This window comes from Eublepharis macularius, chromosome 10 (genome assembly GCF_028583425.1).
Source record: "Eublepharis macularius isolate TG4126 chromosome 10, MPM_Emac_v1.0, whole genome shotgun sequence".
NCBI classification, from domain to species: Eukaryota; Metazoa; Chordata; class Lepidosauria; order Squamata; family Eublepharidae; genus Eublepharis; species Eublepharis macularius.
In genome coordinates, this window is record NC_072799.1 from 17,974,379 (window position 1) to 17,995,775 (window position 21,397).

Below are 21,397 nucleotides of genomic sequence, written 5' to 3' on the forward strand. Positions count from 1 at the left end.
TTCGCTGTTTTCCAGAACAAGGTAAGCCGTGTGGAAATGGCCTATATTTTATGTCTATATGAAGACATCCATGCTTAATCTTGATTCGTCCTCTAGTCACTCCCTCTCACAGTATAGAAAGAAGATAAGGAAACCAATATTTGTTGAGGCAAACCAGGATATGAGAGTTTGTGAGCTGAATCCTGGTGTCACAGACCAACCACAGTTAAAATAATAGAAACAATGACGACAACAAGAAGCGTGCTTCTATACTGCCCTTTTGGACAGATGAGTGCCCCACACAGAGCAGGGAACAAAGTCAGTGTTATTATGATCCCCACAACACAGCTGGGAAGCTGAGGCTGAGAGGAGTGGCTTCCCAAGGCCACCTGCAGAGTTCATGGCAGTCATGGGAGTCAAACTAGCAGAGTGCTGATTCGTAGCCCAGCCATTTAACTATTATGCTACAGCAGCTGTCTTTAAAATAAGCCATATGATGTCTGAACTGAGCTTCTCGCTCTCTCTTCTTCCTCCTTACAAATGCTGAGGAATGAAAGCAATGAACAAATTCCAGAAAATTCTCTTCAGAAATTAAGGGAAGAGCAGAGGGTAGACCTTAGTCCAGAATAAGATAACATGCTTGGATTATTATCTCCTCACAGTGTGGAGAGGAGATCGAGACTGCACAGAGATTTCACTGGCCAAGAAGAGTTGTGAAAGGAATAATCTACTGCACTATGTATACATCACTCCATCTTGGGCCACCTACCCTGTATTTCAGTTGATATCCTGTTACTAGGAGAGTCTTCGTTGGGGGAGTCAAGCATTGAGGGTTATTTCCTTTTGTGCTTTTCACAAGCATATTGTGAACAAAGAGAAGAAAGTTATTGCTACAGATTTGCTGGTTTGTGGCAGGGGGAGGTTTCTGTTTTGACATGAAAGAAAAATAATGCTTATGAGAACATAGTTCCCTCATTTCAGTGCAGGAGTAAGACATTTCTTGTACGACTAACGTTTGAAGTCTGAACTGAAGACACTCTAAGATTCCCGAGCGCTTTCCTGATTGCTCTCCTTATTTGTTTGTTTCTTTATGAAAATAATTATGCCATGCCTTTCCTTTGTGACTCATAGTTTCAACATTTCAAACATACGAGGTACAAAATTCCCCCAATGCCCTCATAAACTAGATTTACATCAATTACAGAAGTGCTTGAATAATTTGACCTGCAAACAGAGCTGGGGGCATGGCTTACGATGACCAGTGGAGAGGGCTTAAATGGAAGCAGCTGGGCTTGTAGTTTTCATCAAGACCCTTCTATCTTTTCCCCAATAATCAAAGCATCAGTTTTCACCTTCTCTCTCTCTCTCTCTCTCTTTCTCTCTCTCTCTCTCTTTATCTTCTCTCTCCAAAAGACACAGCTCACACTGAGGGCATCTGAATTGATGATGACTTCCCAGAAAACATAACTTAGGGCTGTTATGGATAGTTCAATATGTTAGGAATGCAATGTCTTGTGTACAGAGAAGACATCAGACACAGAATACCTGCAGGGGGTAGCGGGCCTGACAGTTAGATAGATGGCGGAGTGGGATCCTTCTTTCCTCCTTGCTTCTGTCCTTCCAGCATGTCTCCAGATTGATATTCTTAGGCTATTTCCTGCTTCCTGCCTCTTCCCAGAAGTCCTTCCTCCCTTTTTACTGAGGTAGTTAGTATCTATTCTGTTTCTCTCCTTTCTGTCATAGTTGTAGTTCCTGAATAAACTCTCTTCATTCACTCCTTAATCAAACTCAGGATCATTCCTAAGATATACCAGAGCCTACACATATCAGCAGTGTGTTACCAGTGAAAACCACAAATTCTATGTTAGGGCTTATCATCAGTGGCTACTAGTTGTGTGAGCTTAGACACCTCCCTGCTCAGAGGCATAGACTAGTTGCTGATACTGAAGGGGACAACAGTGGAAGCAGGTAGTTGCCCAGTACCTTTCTTGTGGGCTTCCCATACCAATTGAACTGACCGCTATTGAAAACAGGATGCCAGACTAGGTACCTTTTTGATTCCATCTGGAAGGGCATTTCTGCAACTGTTCTGTTTTTATCTGTGGGCCAAGCTACAAGTGATGCCTGACACAGGTTGGACTCTTATCAGCTTCCCTCAAGTTTTGATGGGAAATGTCGGCGTCCTGGTCTTGCAGCTTGGCTCTCCGACTGCTGTCCAGTGGACTTTTCAACTGTCACTTGTCCAACATTACGCCAAGCTGCCTACATTTCCCGCCAAAACTTGAGGGAAGCTGACAAGTGTCCAACCTGTGTCATTTGTCACTTGTAGTTTGGCCCTGTGATGACTGGTTGTAATCCACCAACTGAAGGCTGATCTTTTAAATATGAGAAGAGGTTGTAGTTGTCGCTGCACAGAAAACAAGCGCACCTGTCTGCATCTGGCTGCTTTATGCTCAGGGACTGTCCGATTCCATGTGTGTTTATTCCCCAGGAGGAGGAGCATGTGTGGAAAGTCCTTTGATATAAAGTGTCCCCCCCCCCCCCATGAAATCTGTGGCATTTTTATGCTGCAAGCATGTTTCGCTTCTGCAGTACGTACTGAGCGGAGACCGTGCTGTGAGAGATGGTTGCTCTGTGCGCCTGTGTTTGTGTAGTGAAGGAACATTTCTGCTGGCCTAAGCAACTATATTTCCTGCCTCTCAGCAAAGGCACTTCTGCAAGATGGGCCCCCGCAGATTAGCCGTAGTTTCTTTAGCGTAGCTGTGGAGTTTCCGCATTCTGCTTTTTTCTTGCTGATAGACTTGAAAGCGCAGCGGGGGGTGGAGTAACTTCCAACTATTTTACGATGTGGGGAAAATAATCATTTAAAATAAACTGCGCTGCTCCTTGCAGGTAGTAACAGGGTTTCATGCTTGGAGTTGATTTAATAGGTTACTTAATGGTGTGCCTGATCTGAACTTGAACTGTTCTCTGTATTTCTTGAAACCCCGGTGATATTTGGTGCAGCTTTTCATTTGCTTCATTTTCTACGCATTTGTCTAATGGGACATTCTCAGGCAAATAAAGTAATGGCATTTTAGTTATTTATTTGACGTTGTTTAGTATTATTTTTGCCCTGCATTGTGAGAGCTTGGCGCTATGAGCAATACACTCAAAAACTGACTTACCTGGCCTTTCCCAAAGTTTCCTCCTGGAGTTTGCAGCATTAGGAAAATAGTTATGCCCCTATTTTGTACCACCCATATAGCCAGTAAAGGTAACAGTCCCTGTTTCCCGTCACTTTGCCCTCTCCTACTTGACATCAGAATATATGTAAAATGTTCAGGCCAATGTAAAACCAATATACAACAGATATGATATCAAAGTGGAGCCAAGCTAAACTCCGCAGTTTTTCAGAAATGTTTTTGACAGTATCTCGACTTTGCCCCTCAAAGACAGCCCAAACATATGGTTTTGCAGTGTTGCCAAAGAACCTCGGGTATGACCCCAGTGTCACAGAACTTTTATACCCGACCAATGTAACATGGAATCAGGGCTTTTTTTCTGGGGAAAGAGGTGGTGGAACTCAGTGGGTTGCCCTTGGAGAAAATGGTCACATGGCTGGTGGCCCCGCCCCCTGATCTCCAGACAGAGGGGAGTTGAGATTGCCCTCTGCACCGCTCTAGTGGTGTGGAGGGCAATCTAAACTCCCCTCTGTCTGGAGATCAGGGGGCGGGGCCACCAGCCATGTGACCATTTTCAAGAGGTTCCTGAACTCCGTTCCACCACTTTCCGCTGAAAAAAAAGCCCTGCATGGAATTAACCACAGCACGGGAAGCAACTACACCACAGATGGAATGTGCAAATTAGGCCTTTGATGATTTTCTCAGGAAAAGGCAATTGCTCAGGTATGAGGCAGGTTGAGACAGGTAATGCCTCCATGAGCATGGCTGTCAGGATTGGATGAAGGGAGTTGGGGTACGTCGTGATTATACTGTGCTTCCATAGTTGTTTTGGTGGAGCATCAGTGTTAGCAGAACTGAGCTTTGCCATCTGTGCAGGGAGGATTTGCTTACACGGCAAGCGACAAGTGAGTGCTATTTGTTTCCAATGACATTTTCCCCAAATAGAGATGTAAACAGAAAAACAAAGAATGGGATTTTATTGGATGCACAGTAAAAGGGAAAGTGCCATGATTTTTAAACAATAAGCGGCATTGCTTCAGAGGCGTCTATTGTGTTTTAATTAGCAGCATCTATTGAGTTAAATGTTACAGGCTGGGAGCCTGAGAGCAATTATGGGAGTGCGGGGATTATTTGGAAATCCACCCCCTCCAAAAAAAATCTACCCTTCCAGGTTTATCTAACCCAGTGGAAATCACTCTGCCAAGAGCCGCATTTGCAATGATCTTCAACCCAAAGAGCCGCATTTGCTTCCATAACTAGCAAGAGTCCTACACTTCAGGGAGACTCTCAGCTCACCTATTCCTCCAGCAGTAGCTGTTTCAAAGTGGGAACAACCTGCCAGCCACAAGCCCCACTGGAAAAGGATCTTGCCCACTTTTCTGCGATATGGGGCTGGAGCCACGCGGGAGAACAGTGCTCAGAAGAGCCACAGGCAACGTGTCAAAGAGTCATATGTGGCTGCCAAGCCACTGAGTATCCATACGTTAAGCTCTTGCGGGCTGCTCTCGCTCCCTTTTGCCTCTAACATACTCTCAGCTGCTCTCCTCATTCCATGTTCCGGGAATATACCCAGGCAGCTTGAGGTTTTTCTTTCTCTTTTGTTTAATGTAGATAGTGATATTTTTCTGCTTACTTGGGAACTGTGGCTATGAGTGGCTCAGTTTCATTGCACTTGTGAGAGTATTAGATATAACAAGCAAGGGACCCACAGGGACTTGCAGGAGGCATCAAATTCCCCACTCCCCCTATTTCTTCTTTCCCTTCACTGAAGGTCCTCATTAAAAAGGTAAAGGTGCAAGCACCGAGTCATTGCTGACCCATGGGGGGACGTCGTATCACGACGTTTTCTTGGCAGACTTTTTACGGGGTGGTTTGCCATTGCCTTCCCCAGTCATCTACGCTTTACCCCCAGGAAACTAGGAACTCATTTTACTGACCTCGGAAGGTTGGAAGGCTGAGTCAACCTTGAGCCGGCTACCTGAGCTCTGCTTCCACCAGGATCGAACTCAGGTCATGAGAGGAGCTTGGGCTGCAGTACTGCTGCTTACCACTCTGCGCCACGGGGCTCATTCTGAAGGTCCCCATAACCTCTCCTCCTTTTCTCGAATGTTTGTTTTCTTTCCACCCACCAGGCAACCTATCTTTATTTTCAGCTTTCCTTCCTTCCCTCCCCGTGGCAGCCTTTACCTGGGAAAACCCACCAGACTGTGCCCAGTTGTGAAGTGGGGGACCTGCAAAGGCATGCAGGGGCACCTCACGTGCCCCATGTCCCCCTCCTTACACTATCTTTCCCTTGTCCTGGCAAACTTTCAGTTTCCTTCTCTTTTTCCCACAAACCCACTCACCTATCTTTATCTGCCCCCCCACATCTTCAGTTGTACTTATTTAGTTAGTTAATTTATACCCTGCCTTTCTCCACCATGGGGACCCAAACCAAGTTACATTATTCACCTCTCCTCCATGTTACCCTCACAACAACCCTGAGAGGTAGGCTAGGCTGAGGGTGTGTGATTGGCCCAAAGTCACCCAGTGAGCTTCCACAGCAGAGTGAGGATTCAAACCTTGGTCTCCCAAATCATAGTTTGAAACTCTAACACTGGCTTTTGAGGGATAGCTACTGTTGAACAGAAGCAACTAGCTGGGACTGGGAGAATCATGCAGGTTTGGTGGTATCAAGTCATCAGGTGGTTGTAGGTGGGCCTGGCCCTGATGAGGTCTCCCTCAAAGGTCAAACTGCCCTGAAAAGGGCCCTCTCCCTATCTTTTTCTGACAGAACCCAAGGCTTGAAGGCTGGCAATACAGTTGTGGTTACCTAGCAACCCCCACAATGGCCACTGCAGAGGGCATTCATTTCTTAAAAGCATGGGTGCTGCTTCTATTATTTTAAGGTTTTTAAACCCCCCTCCTTTTTTTTAGATTTCAGCTTTTCTGCAAACCTGGGATTTTTTCATGTAGAAAGATATGTCTCATCTTTTCATGGCTCCAGTCTCTAGATTTATTGACAGATTGGGCCATGTTGAGAAGTAGAGAATTAGACATATGAATGGCATGCTGGAGCCTGTGAGAAATTCTGGAGAAGGAGGGGAGGTAAACAGTTTGGGCCACACCAAATCTTCTCCCTAGGATTTTCTAAACACTGAGCAGCTTGAGGTGACTGAAGTTTCCCCCTTCCCTCCTTCTTTTAACAGATGCTCAGCTGTTGTCTATGTTCTGTCTCTTTGAGGACATACTTAGTTCCCATCAGGCTGAGAGGGTTTTTGTTTTTGCAGGGAGGGTCTTCTTCTTCTTCTTTTTTGGCTAATCTACCCAGTTACACTTTCTTCATACCTTATGAGTTCCCCAAATTAGGGATCCCAGGTCCTCAGCTGTTTGTTCTCTTTGGTCTCACTACATGCTGGCATGAGGCCTACGCTGCAAAGAAGGAGAATGGGGAAATTGCATTGGCAGTTGGCAGAGAACTTTCTGTATTTCTCCCACAAATCAGAATCAACAACACATGTGTCTCATTGATTAACAGCCAACCAGGTTTTTCATCTAGTTCCCGCACCCCTTCCTAGAGTAAGTTCCAGTTCAGCATGAGACTGGCCAAGAAACTCTAGATATGGTCAGCCAAATACCAGTGAAAGTTTATTTCCCCGTTGGCTGGTCCAAAATTTACAAGCCCCATTAATCCTCAACTCTAAGATCTGCTTGACAAGAAGAATCAAAGCAAAATTCTGCTTCCAAAACACCCTTTGAAAAAGAGAGACACACACAGGCACACAGATATGCACACATGATATGTGTGTACATGCATGCATGAGTGCCAGGAATCTCCTATGCTGGAGAATTTCTGCCCATTTTAGTCCAATTCTTGCAATACAGGATGCATTTTTTAGTGTAGCAATCCCAGCTCCAGTCCCTAATACCCCTCTTGTTTAGACTCATCAGTATTGTTAATAGCCTTAAGTAGAGTAGTGCTGGATTAAATTGGAAATAATCCCACACACAAAGAGCAGAAGTCATGTGTCTTCTCTAAACAGTCTCTGCAGAGGGGAGTGGAATTTGTACTAGTTGAATGTGAGAAGCAGCTTTATAGCGATTCAGACCTGTGGTCCATTCCACACAGCCTCCTCTGAACAGCAGAAGTTCTTCAGGACTTCAGGCAGGGGAAAGCTGTTTCCCAACACTAGAGCCTGTTCATCTGGAAATGCCAGGGATTAATCTTGGGGCCTTCTGAATGCAAAAAATGTGCTGTACCTCTGAGCCACAATTCATAGAGGGAGTGGTGGTAGCACAATAACTCTGTGGTAAAGTCGAGAGAGAGAATTTTTTTGCCAGAACTCACCATACCACGTGAGTTGGCAAATTCCTTAGGTTGGCAGATTCATGACATAGAACAGTTGCTACTGAAGGCAGATGGAAGGAGTGATAGAAGATACAAGAAAGTCCTTTGAGGAGAACTGCTATCAGCCTGTTATCCCCAGTGCTCAGCCTAAATTAGAGTGTCTCTACAAAAGATGGCTCAGCACATGTTCATCAAGTGTTGGAAGATGCAGTGTTCTCCAGGAAGCATAGTTTTAAAAGACAGAGCCGGAGGAGAGCGCTCCTCAGAGGGTTGGTTTGTTTCATCTTTGCCTCCCCGAAGGCTCTGTCAGTTTCACCTCTCCAATCTAAAACTATGTGGGATTGCAACCAGAGGGCAACAAGGAATGGAAATGGGCTGGAGCTGCCTTCCAGAGGCAGGCTTGGACCTGGAGAGGTTATAATGGGCTCCTTTCTGGCATTTCACAGCCCCTTCACACAGCTCCAGCGTATAGCAAAGCCTTTGCCCAGCCGCCAGCACTGTCTTTTTAAACTATCCTTCCCAGCTAACATTGTATCTCCTGACATGTGTTCTTCACGTGTCAGATGTGTTGTGTAGAGAGACTTTGAGTCCATTGCTGTCTACCAAGCAATGTTTAATTCAGCTGCTGTCCAAGGTGCTGCAGCAATAGCTCTTCTGTTGTTCCTCTTAGAGAGCTCATCAAATGATGGGTGATGGATGTGCAGAAACTAAGTAGCACTGGGCAATGTTAACTAAGAAAGCAACACAGAAAGTCCAAGAAACTGTCAAAACAAGTTTCGCATTTAAGATGCTACCATATCTTTATTAATTGCTTGCTTCTCTTTCATTGAAGAGTTAATCACAAAACAGGTGGCTCCTCTCTAGTACCTTAGAGTCCCAAAGCAATTTGCCAACATTAATCAATAAAATTTCTCAATTGACATGTAAGGAAGGATCACCATCTCTTTTATGGAAGGGAGGCTCTGCCCTAAACATGAAAATATGAGTTCTTTCCTCAACTCCAGGTCTTAGATATGGGGGGCGTGGCATTTCTATCCAGAACCTCAGTAGCAGAAACTAAAGGGAGAACTGTGGTCAAAATCACTGCGTACACCAGCAAGAAAAGAGAGCCCATGTCTTAATGGCTTTCCTGTAAAGACAAACTGAACAAATTTTGAACAGCATCCACATTTTTCACCATTATTACACCCAAGTAAGCCTGATAGTTATGTCCTGAACTGGTTAGTCCAGGTTAGCCTTTTATCATCAGATCTCGGAAGCTAAGCAAGGTCAACCCCGGATAGTATGCGGATGGGAGACCGCCAAGGAAGTCCATGGACTTTATGCAGAGGCAGGCAATGGCAAACCACTTCTGTTAGTCTCTTGCCTTGAAAACACTACAGTATTGCTGTAAGTCAGCTGCAACTTGACTGGACTTTCCACCCCCGGTCCTGATAGTTACACAGGGTTTCTTCAAAAAGACACTCGCTGGGTCTTCACTTACGGTGCCAGATTGGATGGTGGCTCCCGTAAGATTTCATTCTGCTATACATGTGTTTGAGTAGTCATTGCAATTATGCATTTGGGCTGTATTAGGGAGCACACACAACCTTTTTAACCCCTGCTTGTGCAAGCAAACCTTCAATTATACATATACAAATGAAAATAAATGAAACCTGGAAGTCTTTCAAAAAAAATGTTTAATGAAAGAAACGAAATTGGAATCTCCCCTCCTTTTCAAAAATGTAAATTATCTCTCCTGTAATTTGCTCGTTGGCATTATTGTACAATTGGAAAGATCTGTTAGGGTAGGAAAATATTTGAAATGTCACAGGAATGTGCATTAATATTCATGGGGGAACACTTTCTTGGGCGATTTCCATAGATAAACAAAAGATAAGGAATTTGAAAGTGGGTTGGGGGTGGGCGGTCTGTGCACGACTGAGAGGGTCTCATGACATTGTGGGTCACATCAATAAGCAGCAGGCATCATCTCTTAGGTTTCCACCAAAAGGAAGCATTAGCTGCATCAACAAGGCATTGTGCAGGAGTCTGTAATATGCAGGTTGCGGAACACAACTTGTTTAAAATGGTTCTATTCCACCCTTCTTTGGGGTGGTCTCAATCAGGGCTATCCCATGTTTATCCTTAGAACAGCCCTGCTAGGCAAGTGAGGTTGAGAGATGCAGACTGGCCCCCGGTTCCAAAGTGAATACCATGCTGAGTAAAGATTTGAGTCCAACTCTTTGTGGTCCGAGATCAGCAAGCTCTCCGCCACCACACCACACTGGTTGCATATGACTGAGGGGCAAACTACACATTACCTTTTACACCAGTTGTCCACAGGGACTTGCAGCCATGCAAGTTCCTGGTGGCAACTCTATTTCGATGCACTGCCGGGGCCTGAGTCACATGAGGACTGTAATGTGGGGAGAAGAGGGGGTCTGGCCTCCCCCCATGCTGTTTTTGCTCTAGAAAACATGCAGTGGGGAGGCAGGAGCCCACAATCTCAATCCAAATCCGGTCCCTGCAGTGCTTCTAAATGGAGTTGCTATCAGGTCACAGCTGCAGTAGGGCTGCAAAGTTCCTATAGCAAACTTGCATAAAAGGTAACATATAGCTTGGCCTTGAGACGCTGTCAAATGATTCATCAGCACACAGGGTGGCTTATTCCATAACAGCGATCACTGCTGCAGTGGCTTTTTTCCTGTTTACTTTGCACAAATTAAAAGCAGATTTTAAAGCATGATAAATGTGACTGTGGGTTGTTGTGAGCTGTAGCAACTGAACACACTGTTTGAGCTCCGCAGTATTCTGCTCAGGTCTTATTGGCACCAAGTGCATTATCAATTAATGCTGTGGCTGAAGAGGAACCAGCTGAAGCTGAATAATAATAACTGTGCTTATATACCGCTCTTCTAGACAGATTAGCGCCTCACTCAGAGAGGTGAACAAAGTCAGTGTATTATTATAGCCCCTACAAGTCCTTGGAAAGTGAAGTACCCCCCTGCAAGTCCTTGCAGGTTCCCCACCATGCAACTGGGCCGTAGAGCAGAGGCTGTGGAAGGGGAGGGTGAAAGACAAAGACAGGGTGGCAGACAAAAGTGAGTAGGAAGGAGAGAAGGAGGCAGGAAAAAGGGGGAGAGGCTGAGAGGAGGCAGGGAAAGTGAAGAGGACATGGTGGAGGAGTAGGGTTCCCAGGTCCCTATACCCTCCCAGCAGGAGGTGGGAGACCTGGGACTTACCTCTTGTTGTTCCCTCTCGCACACTTTGCTCATGCAAGCTCCCAAAGAGGCATGATGGCGTCACTTCCTGGAAGTGATGACATCACACCAGCCATGGGCGTGTGCTCACATTTTGCAGTGGGCTAATTCTGGCCCTTTGGAGGCCAGCATTGGTTCCAACAAAGCGCGAGAGCACACCCGTGGACGGTGTGATGACGTCACTTCAGAAAGTGGCGCTGTCACGCTCCACTGGGAGTGCGTTCAGTGCGCACTTTCCCAGGTTGCCTGCCTCCCCGCTGGTGGCAACCAGGGAAACCCCAGGGGGGGAGGGGTTATACTGTTGTGGTTTTTTAATTGGTTGTATTTTTTGTTGTAAACTGCCCTGGGAACACTGAAGAAAGGTGATGCATAAATCTTGATAGACAGACAGACAGGCCTTTCTTCAGTGTTCCCAGGGCAGGCGGGCGGGCAGGGAGGCAGGCAGAATATGGTGTGCCCCTTCAATGAGCCACTGAAATAACTTCCATGGTTGAAATCAATGTTGTTTATGCAACATCAAGGTTAGGAATCTGTTCCTCAAATGGGACTGGTGAGCACCATGTGCCTTGCTGTTTCCACAAATAATCCTCCACGGCTGTGAAAGCTGCTTCCATAAAACCCATGTGCACAATGCTCAGCCAGGATTGTGGGAGAGGGGCATAAATAGCATCAGCAGAGGGTAACCTAAAATTACAGAAGCATAATTCCACCCCTTGAAACTCTTTTCTCAGGATTTATAACTGTCCTACTGGAATTATGTTCTCATTCTTCTCAGACGGCTGTCTTTTGTCCTTCGCATCCCTATGGAATGTGCACCATAAATCTTTGTGATGTTTACAACCCTCTTAACATATGGCTGTGGCATGGATAGCCCAGGCAAGCCTGATCTTTTCAGATCTCAGAAGCTACGCAGGGTCAGCCTGGGTTAGTAATTGGATGGGAGACCTCCAACGAAGACCAAGGTTGCAGAGGCACGCAATGGCAAACCACCTCTGTTAGTCTCTTGCCATGAAAACCCCACCAGGGGTCGCTATAAATCATCTATGACTTGATGGCACTTTCCATCACCACCTATACATATGGGCTGTGTTATCTAAGACTTTTCCTTGACCGAAAAAAAGTGACCTTTGGAACCCAGCAGTTTGCTCAGATGCAGTGCTAACAGAGCAATTTCCTTGTGCAATGGAAAAGTAGCTGCCAGTGGGAGAAGAGGTCATTTGTCCACTGCTTTTCAAAGCAAGTGAGTTGCATGCTCCAGTACTGGTGAGTGGCAGGGTACTGTCTGGTGGCAGCTGAACAAGGGGCTGCTGCCCCCTCCCCCATCATGTCGCTGAGCCAGAGTCTTGTGGCCCACCCAGGCTCTGGAGCTGATTTATACATCTTTCTCTCCTTTCCCTCTCTGATCACAGAATGCCCGCATGGGCAAGAGGGGGGCATGTTCTACCTACCACAGACCTCTTTCTATTCTAATATGTCCAGGGTAGATTTGCCAGAAAACAGATATTTTTAAAAATATGGCTTCTTTTAAGCTAGCCTCAGGTTTCCTTGATTATCTGGAAAATGGTGCCAAATATTACCCAGCTAATTTTTCATTAAATTAGCATGTCAGAAAAGGGGCAGCAGCTTGGAGGAGGGGGTCGACAATAGCTAAGGTTATTTCAGCCAAAGCTCCCTGGGAGTTATTTTGTGCATTAGCAATTAAATTAGTTTACTTCTGTGACCTGGGACTGATTGTTCTCTACCCCTTTTTTCATGATGGATTCTGACATGCCCAAGGTTTGACTCTCTTTTAATAACTGCTGCTGTCTGTTCCCACAAAATTATGTAAACTGGCCCTTCAAAAAACCCTGCACCGAATGTTGGCCACAATTTCAAGACAAGCATAGGCACAGTGTAATTTGTCAACACCGTTCTGCACAAGAGGAGGTGCCGCTTCAAAACCTTTAGGATGTCAACACAACCTTCTCAGTTAGACTCCTGCAAGCATCTATGCCTAAATCCCTGGCTGTAACTCCGGCCAGCTGCAAGCCAGCTATTTGGGGCTGATTAGTACAGAATTTTAATTAAACAATACATGCCCTGAGGATTTTCTAAATTCTTGTCCTCTCTCAGTTAACTCTTCACAAGCTCTTCTCCCCTTTGAGCAGATATGCTGGCATAGAGCTACTCGGGCAGCACAAAGAGAGAGACGAGTGAATTGCTTTCCTTTTACTGTCCAACAGGATACTCGCCGTCCTCACACTGCAGCCACCACCACCAGGAGTACAATATAAAGGCTTTATGTTGTGCAAACAGACCAAATCCCTTCCTTGGCAATTAGGCAGCGCAGATTAAGAGTTCTTTCTTTTCATCTGAGCCCCTCATCCTGGACTTCCTTCCCTCGGCTTGCTGCATCAACTGCATATTTTTCATTTGCCTTGCAGTGTTGCAACTGTTGTGGAAGTGGCTGTCAGACCAGTTACACAGCCTGAGGCTGTTCATCCTTCTTCCCCATAAACAATAAATACAGAGGCACAGCAGGTCGCCGCAAATGCATATGTTAATGCTTTGCTATCGCTGCCAAGCACAGGAGCAGAATCGTCGCTTACAGTTTCCCCGTCAGCTTTTTACGGAAGGCAAAGGGAAGCCTGAGATGGCAGGTGGAGATGCAGGCAAGCCAGGGCACATGGGAGGGGAACCTGGCAGTCGGTGTCTCCCACGCAATCACTTTGGGAACTGGAGGAGTGGGTCGTAGGCCCTCAGTGGCATGGAGGTCCCCATTTGGATCAACCAGGCCTCTGTGTGGGTATCTGTGTATGCCCAGATTCCTGCAATGGTGGCAGCATTTTAAAAAACCTATAAAATTGGTTCCTATAGCTGCCACCTTGCTACCCTAGTGGTGCTGCCTATTTTTAGAGGCAATGATATGAGGGTTACTACTTGTACGAACAAGTCATCTGTACCTTTCAAATGGATTAAATGTATTTATTTATGTACTATATTTGTATACTACCTCTCCATCAAGTGCTGGTAGTAGTCCAAAATAATAAAAAGCAATAATCAATCCACATAGCATTAAAATCAATAATTAAAATAGTATCTAGACAGTTTGTGTAGCGGTTAGAGTGTCAAGCCAGGTTCTGGGAGACCAGAGTTTGAATCCCCGCTTTGCGTCTGTCTACACAAGACAGCTTACACAGGATGCTCAAGTATAGGGAGATGCAATGTTAGGTGGGAAGCATAGTTTTAAAAGGCAGTGATCGCTCCTCAGAGGGTTTGTTAATTTGATCTTTGCCTCCCCAAAGGCTCTGTCAATTTCACCTCCCCTTCTGGCAGGTGAAGCTAAAATTAACAAACCCTCGGAGGAGCGATCTCTGCCGGCTCTGACTTTTTAAACTACCCTTCCTGGCTAATGTTACATCTCCCTACACTTGAGCGTCCCCATCTAATATGTCTTGTGTAGAGAGATCCTTTGCCATGAAAGCTTGCTGGGCAACCTTCTAGCTTCCTCCATGAACCACTGGAAGGCGAAAGGATCAAATGAGCCAGGCGTCATAGGAATGCTCAAATGTGGGGCTATGCCATCAGCGGTGGCTTGCCAGCCTGCCTTTAAGGACAGCTGGAGAATAAGAAGGAAGGGCCATGAGCTGCTCCTAGTTCCTGGGTGGGCCACAAATGCCTGGCTCAGTGGTGTGATGTGAGAGGGGGCAGTAGCCCCTTGTTCAGCGGCCACCACACAGTACCCTGCCAATCACCAGAGATGCACTAATATTGGCCTTTTAACATCAGTACCATTTGAGGGATAGATTCCTAACCTTTGATGTTGCATAAACAACATTGGCTTCAATCATGCATGTTATTTCAATGGCTTCTGGAAGGGGCACGGTACTAGTAACAAAGACAGGGCTGCCAAAGGCTTTCACGGATGGAGAACAATGGTTGTTGTGTATTTTCTGGGCTTTATCGCCATGGTCTTGGCATTGTAGTTCCTGACGTTTCGCCAGCAGCTGTGACTGGCATCTTCAGAGGTATAGCACTGAAAGACTGAAAAACACCAGGCTAACAAAATACTCTGCATTTTACAATAGCCTTGCAGATAAGATTAGCATATCAAACACCAATCCATATGCAAAAGAACCGCATCAGGATACAGTGAAGCATTAGCATTCCACACCCTGGGAAACTCTTACACGATGATGCAACCCAAACCCACCTTCCTGAGTAGATATAAATTACCTGCTAACATCTCCACAGATGACACTGAGCGATCTCTGTCTTTTGATGCTACACCTCTGAAGATGCCAGTCACAGCTATTGGCGAAACATCAGGAACTACAATGCCAAGACCACAGCAATACAGCCCGGAAAATACACAACAACCAAAGACAGGGCTGTTCAGTTTGTGTTTCTTATGCAATTCGAATCATTTGCTGTTTTTTTAAAATGAACATCTGTTGAAGGAAAAAATGAATAAGGTGAAAATTAGCATGTCAGAAAAGGGGTAGTAGCTTGGAGGAGGGGGTTGACATTGGCCAACATTAGCCAAGGGTTATTTCAGCCAAAGCTCGCTGGGAATTGTTTTCTGCATTAGCAATGAAGAAGGGAAAGGACAAATTTCTGTATGGTTAATATTTTGGCACAGGAGAGAGTCACAACCTTCTTTTCAAATATCCCAAAACTGGGGCGGTGTCTCAAAACTTTCAATCTTTCCCCCTTTTGGCAAAACAGTTGCCGAAAGACAGGGAGGCATTCCCAACTCTTTTAAAAGTACGGCAATAGCCACAGTACAGAGTGTTTCCTATTCCTCTCTGTATGGCTGGCCACTTTCAAAGAGTGGGAAATTTGCCTTCCTCGTGACAGACCCTCCAAACCCAGAGGTGGAGACTTCATTGTGTGGATTTTCACAGGAAGCCCCCTCCCCTTTCTCAGTGCATTTTGACTCTCACTGTTCAAGAATCACGGTCAGCTCCCACACATCTGACATGGGGGGAGGGGGGGGCTCTCCAAATCAGATTTCAGAGGTTTTTGGTGCTAAAATAGCAGGAGTAAAGTTACACGAGCCAAATCCCACTTCCTTGGGTCCATGAAATATTACATTCAGGCAAATTAGAGATAAATGAGGCCTGTGCGTGTTTTAATCCTGGCATTTTATAAATTAAGCCCTGCGTTAAGAAAAGCTCCTGTCTCATTAGAGAGGCTCACTGTCTTCCCCAACAATCATCTCTTAAAGCAATTGCAGAGGTAACCCTATAGGTAGACGCTTGGATGGAGGAAGCTCATTATCTCATTTTACAACACCACCATCTAGTGTTCAAGATGTGGTACAGCATCATTTCCAAGTCCCTCCGCCTCACTGGCTCATTAATCCAAGCTACAAACATTTGCAGAGAAATGTGTGCCTAGTTGGAGACAGTGGATAGAGAAGATTTCTTTCTCCCTCTCTCTCCCTCTCGCAAGGTCAGACAACAAACCTGACCTAGAGTCGATTCAGGGCAGACAAATGGAAACTATGTTTTCAGGCAACACATCATTAATGTATGGAGCTCACTGCCCAAGATGGGGTGATAGCCGTCGTTTTAGATGGCTTTTGTTTTTATTCATTTTTATTTTTCTATTATTTATAGTATTTCTTCCTCACTGAGATTCAAGGCAGACTACATAGTGTAAGCCAATACGATTAAAAGGGTGGAAAGGCAGACTATAAATTTTATAAATAAATGAATAAATCAAAAATAATTTTTTAAAAATCCAACAGAGCTGGAACAAAGCATAAGTATTAACACGACAGGTTAAACAATGCATACATTTCATAGTAGGAGCATATTTACAGCAACAGACAGCGTGTCCAATACACAGCGGTACAGGCTGCAGCCCCTTTCTGTTCTTCAGTCCTGCTGTTCTCCAGCAGAGCAACATGGACACCCACCTAAAGTTCCCCTTCTTTAAAGCATCTTTCTGATCCATTTCATTACAGCACAGCCCTACCCACACCGAAATGAAGCCGCCATGGTCGGCAGCACTGTGGCTCAGTAGACCAGTCCCTGGAGGCCAAACGCAGCAGGGCAGTTGTCTTCATGCCTAGCTTGATGGCTTTGGGAGGCATTTCGCTGGCAACTCTGGATGAACAGGAGGCTTTACGAGAGACCCTGGCTTTGATTCAGCGGTGCTCTCACTAGTTCCGCAATGGAATCTTTAAAGCCATACCAAGAACTGAAATCTTAAGCAACATACTAAGTTTATAAAGCACCTGGGCAAAGTCATCATTTCAAGCAATTAGACCTTTCTCTGATTCTAACATCTTTCTGTTCCGCTGCCTGCTTTCCTCAGCAGTGCTGGAAGATCCCTTCAACAGTCTTCCAGGCATCTGACATCCCTTCCCAGTGATCATCTTCTCCATTCTTGTCCCCACAGAAACACAGACGTACACACAGTGGCATCGCTTTTGAAACTGTACCTCAGAGAGCTCCCAGAGCCAGTTATCCCATATTCCAAGTATGAAGATTTTCTTTCTTGTGCCAAACTACTCAGCAAGGAGGAGGAAACGGTGAGTTTGCAGCCTGCATTTCAGTTTGCAAAATTATCAGTTGCTTTGTGATATTATTTGGGGAATTTGAGCAGATTGGCATCACGCCATTGGCCTCCTTCAGACTTGACCTTTCCATAAATTATTTTCTTCTTCTAACTCTGCACACGTTAACAGAGGGCTGCTCTTCTCGAGGACTCAGTGCGCTCCTGCAAGATGTGAGCTCCTCAGACAGAGTCCTCTGACTATCTACATGGCAGATAAAGAAGATAATGAGCCCAGAGCAGATGTCCTCTTCTGCAGTGCCCGTCATGTACACTGTCTGCCCCATCAAACTCATGGCAAGAATAAAAGGCAACCCAAAAAGCTAATATTAGATGCAATGAGGGATGATTGAGTATATATACAAGATCAGATACTTTGACTTTCATGCAGTCTATCAAGATAAAAATACGAAGGGAACAAAGGAAGTCAAGGATATCTTCTTTCTTGGGGTAGAAAAAAAGGTTGGCCTTAGGACCAAAATTGCTGGAAAAATTTCCAACACCAAATCAAAAAGTTCAGCATTCTAAAAGGCAAGTTCTATTATGAAGGAAGATATTCTCAACTTCCTTGGAGTACAGGCTACAGATAGGGAACTGAGGTCCTTTTTGTTAACATTTAGCCTCTGAAAAAGGCTAAGGTTGAAGCACGACTGGTGTTTCTTAATGAATCTAAGGGCTTCTGTGTTATCCATGGGAAGATTCTATTTGTAATTCCTGTTTGGCATTTCCTAAAGGATCTGTTGCACATTCACAACTTCACAAGTCATTTTGAACTGTATAGACATAGTAACCTGTACTGGATCAAACTGAGTTTTCAGATCTCTTTGAGGGTTTCACTAGGCTTTAACTTTGCTTGATTGCTGTATTACACAAGTTTATTCACAGTAAAATAGTCCACAAAACACTGGCTTTGTGCAACCTCAACATTGATAAGAAAGTCATTGGGGATTTTCTTTTCTATCCTCTGGCTCCATGAGCCAAATCTTCGGTAAGACTGGAGCCAGGAGGGAATCAAGCAGCATAAGAGCCAACCTAAACCTAATTGTTGCCGTCTAGGCTCTGGTTGAAATGAGGGGTGTGCACTTTTAAAAAATGGTTATTTTTTTAATTCGAGCATCAGAAATCTGATAAATATTGGTATCCCTGATATTCAGGTCCCAAAATACCAGTAAAGTACTCAGATTCGGCTTTTTTCGGGAACATGAATACATTCAGCTCCATTATTCTCTATGGGGGAAACTTACTGGGAATGTGGAAAGTCTGGTTTTAATTTAAACTACACCAAAATTGCAACATAGAGAGTGCTGCCTGTCCTTTAAAGAACCCTGCTCCCCACGATTCAAGTGAATCAGACCAAAGGGTCCAGTTCTATGGGCCCCTGAACAAGCCCCCCCCCCCCAGCCACTCTCCATTGTAGCCTGGGGGGGCGGGGGGTAACATGCTTTCTCCAGGTTAAAGAAGGCTTACCCAAACATTAAAGAGCTACCTCTGACCCAATGCCTCCCCAAAAGAACTAACAAAGCTGAGCAGAACTGGAGAATCCCAGCAGAACTCGCCTTGCAGAACTCCTTGCCCTGAAAGTGTGGCCTTCTCCCCACCCCACCCCCCACCCCCACACACCTTTCTTTGCTTTCCAGGCCAGGTGAGAGGAAGCAGGGAGGGAGAGGGAGGAGCCTCCCAGAGATGAATGGCATTTCACATTAGGGAAAGCTGCTGCACTGAAATGGGACAGACTTTCTCCATTTTAAAAAAAATCCCTTACATTGAGCATCTCTCCCATGCCACTTCCCCTGGCTTAACTTTTCAGGGAACTTAGACTAGATTTTATGTTTTACTATAAAGCCAGCCTGAAATCCAGAGGTGTCTCTGGGCAGGGGTGTTTCTGGTGAGACAGATCAAGGGGATGTTTTCCTTTTCTTATTGCACTGAAGGCACATGGAGCCAGCCAATACTATCGTGTTTATCATGAAGGCTTTTTCTTTTACATGCTGAGTGGTGGGGAGTTTATGCTGCAAATGTCTGAAGCTTTTTTTAAAAATCTTCATGCAGGGGCTGAATGAATTAGTGAAACAAGTGAAGAGTTTGCCGGTGGTCAACTACAACTTATTGAAGTATATCTGCAGGTAAATATCCTCATAAAGGTAAAGTGTGCAAGCACCGAGTCATTACTGACCCATGGGGGGACGTCGCATAATGACGTTTTCTTGGCAGACTTTTGTTACGGGGTGGTTTGCCATTGCCTTCCCCAGTCATCTACACTTTACCCCCAGGAAACTGGGTACTCATTTTACCGACCTTGGAAGGATGGAAGGCTGAGTCAACCTTGAGCCGGCTACCTGTACTCAGCTTCTGCCAGGATCGAACTCAGGTCGAGAGCAGAGCTTGGGCTGCAGTACTACGGTGTACCACTCTGCACCACGGGGCTCCTAAATATCCTCATACAGTTCTCAAAACAGATATTGCAAGATGGAGTTGACTCAGTGACTGCCCAGGGCTTAGACTGGAATGACTCTGCATAGGTTTGCATTGCATATCTGCCCTAAGTTTCATACAATAGACCAGTTAAATGGATGAAAAACACAGATCATACTGAAACCCTGTTGCACTTTATTGGGTTCCTGGGATTGCACACGACCACATTGCCCATGAAGGCAGGCCAGAAGGCACCATCCCTTTCATTTTCCTGACTCCACCCCCAGGGAGTGATCCTGTTATTCCTCTCTCCAACATGGTGCTTATTTACCTGTTGCTGATGCAGTGTGGGAACACGCAGCCTAACATGCAGTAATTGAAGCCCTTACTGGGTTGCTCTGCCGACGATCATGTTAAGACAGCGTTCCCCTTTTTGTCTGTAATGTATCTTAACAGATTCCTGGATGAAGTCCAGTCCTACTCTGGTGTCAACAAAATGAGTGTGCAAAACCTTGCTACTGTGTTTGGTCCCAACATCCTGCGTCCAAAAGTGGAAGATCCTCTGACCATCATGGAAGGTAAGGGGGGAAAGGCAGATTGTGAAGTATGAGCCAGTCCGAGATATGCATTACAACGCGAACAACAGCAGAAGGCTGTACACATTCAATAAAAAACATTTCCAGTACCAGTCACTAAACAATGAAGTAACTGTAACAAAACACTGCAGGGCTGAGATAATTTTGTGCAGAACAGTCCTGCTTCACCTCTGACTGTTGCATCTACTGGGATATGTATAAGAAGCATCCAGCAGATTCCGTGGGGATGCATGGATATTGCAACATTTACCAGCCTCCAGATACTCTTCTGCAGGGGTCATTTTGTAGAAAAAGAGCTGGAGGAACTCATTAGCATAATGCATTAGCATAAGTCATTAGCATATGTCACACCCCTTGCCATCACCGGAAGTGTGTCATTGGCATAATTGATTTGCATATGCCACACCCCATGACATCATCTATCCTGGCTGTTTTGGACCCAATCCTGGCCATTCAGGGCCGAAATTGGGCCCAAAATGGCAAAAAGAGGCTGAAAAGGGCTGAAAAGGGGCCCAAAATGGTCAGGATCGGGCCGCTGCTGAGTGGGAGACTGATCCACCACCCGTCAGAGGCCCGATCCAGGCTGTTTCGGCCCCAATCCAGGCCAAAATGGGCCCAAATGGCAGTCAGGTGGGTGGGGCCACCTGACATGTGACCTCTTTGGGGAAATGCCGGAACTGCGTTCCTGTGCGTTCCCCCTCAAAATAAGCAGGTGATACCATGTCATTTTAAAAAGCAACAGGTTTTTACTCTAGCAGCTGGATGGAAAAACGTATGCTAGAATAAAATCTTCTTAGTCTTTAAGGTGCCACAAGATTCCTGCTTATTTTTGTGGCAACAGACTGACACAGCTGCCGCTCTGGAACGATTCTCTCTCTTACAAGTACTCTTACTTCTCCCGCACTAGAATGGGGCAGGGCAGTGTACTAAAGAAGGCAAACGACATAAGGGGCCAGTCCTCCTCAGAATGCCAGTTCTTAACTGGTTTAGATGTTATTCCGTTAGTTTTGCTCCTGCAAGCACAGAGGGATACACTCAATGTTATATTCCCCAGGAGGATCTCTAGCCCTGTGTAGGTTGACGGTATCCTGGCTATGTGAAATTTGCCATGTGAAATTCATCGCTGTCTCT

The 21,397-nt window shown here is 45.4% G+C and overlaps 1 protein-coding gene across 5 annotated transcripts in view; it reads left to right on the forward strand.

Annotated features, from left to right (window-relative positions):
- Window positions 1–21,397, forward strand: part of ARHGAP24 (Rho GTPase activating protein 24) — a 426,579-nt gene that overhangs the window by 382,363 nt on the left and 22,819 nt on the right. For all 5 annotated transcript variants that reach the window (XM_054989835.1, XM_054989836.1, XM_054989840.1 and 2 more), the window contains 3 exons: window positions 17,103–17,235; window positions 19,308–19,381; window positions 20,127–20,248. In XM_054989835.1, the coding sequence (XP_054845810.1) occupies window positions 17,103–17,235; window positions 19,308–19,381; window positions 20,127–20,248 (329 nt within the window). The remainder of the gene's footprint in view (window positions 1–17,102; window positions 17,236–19,307; window positions 19,382–20,126; window positions 20,249–21,397) is intronic.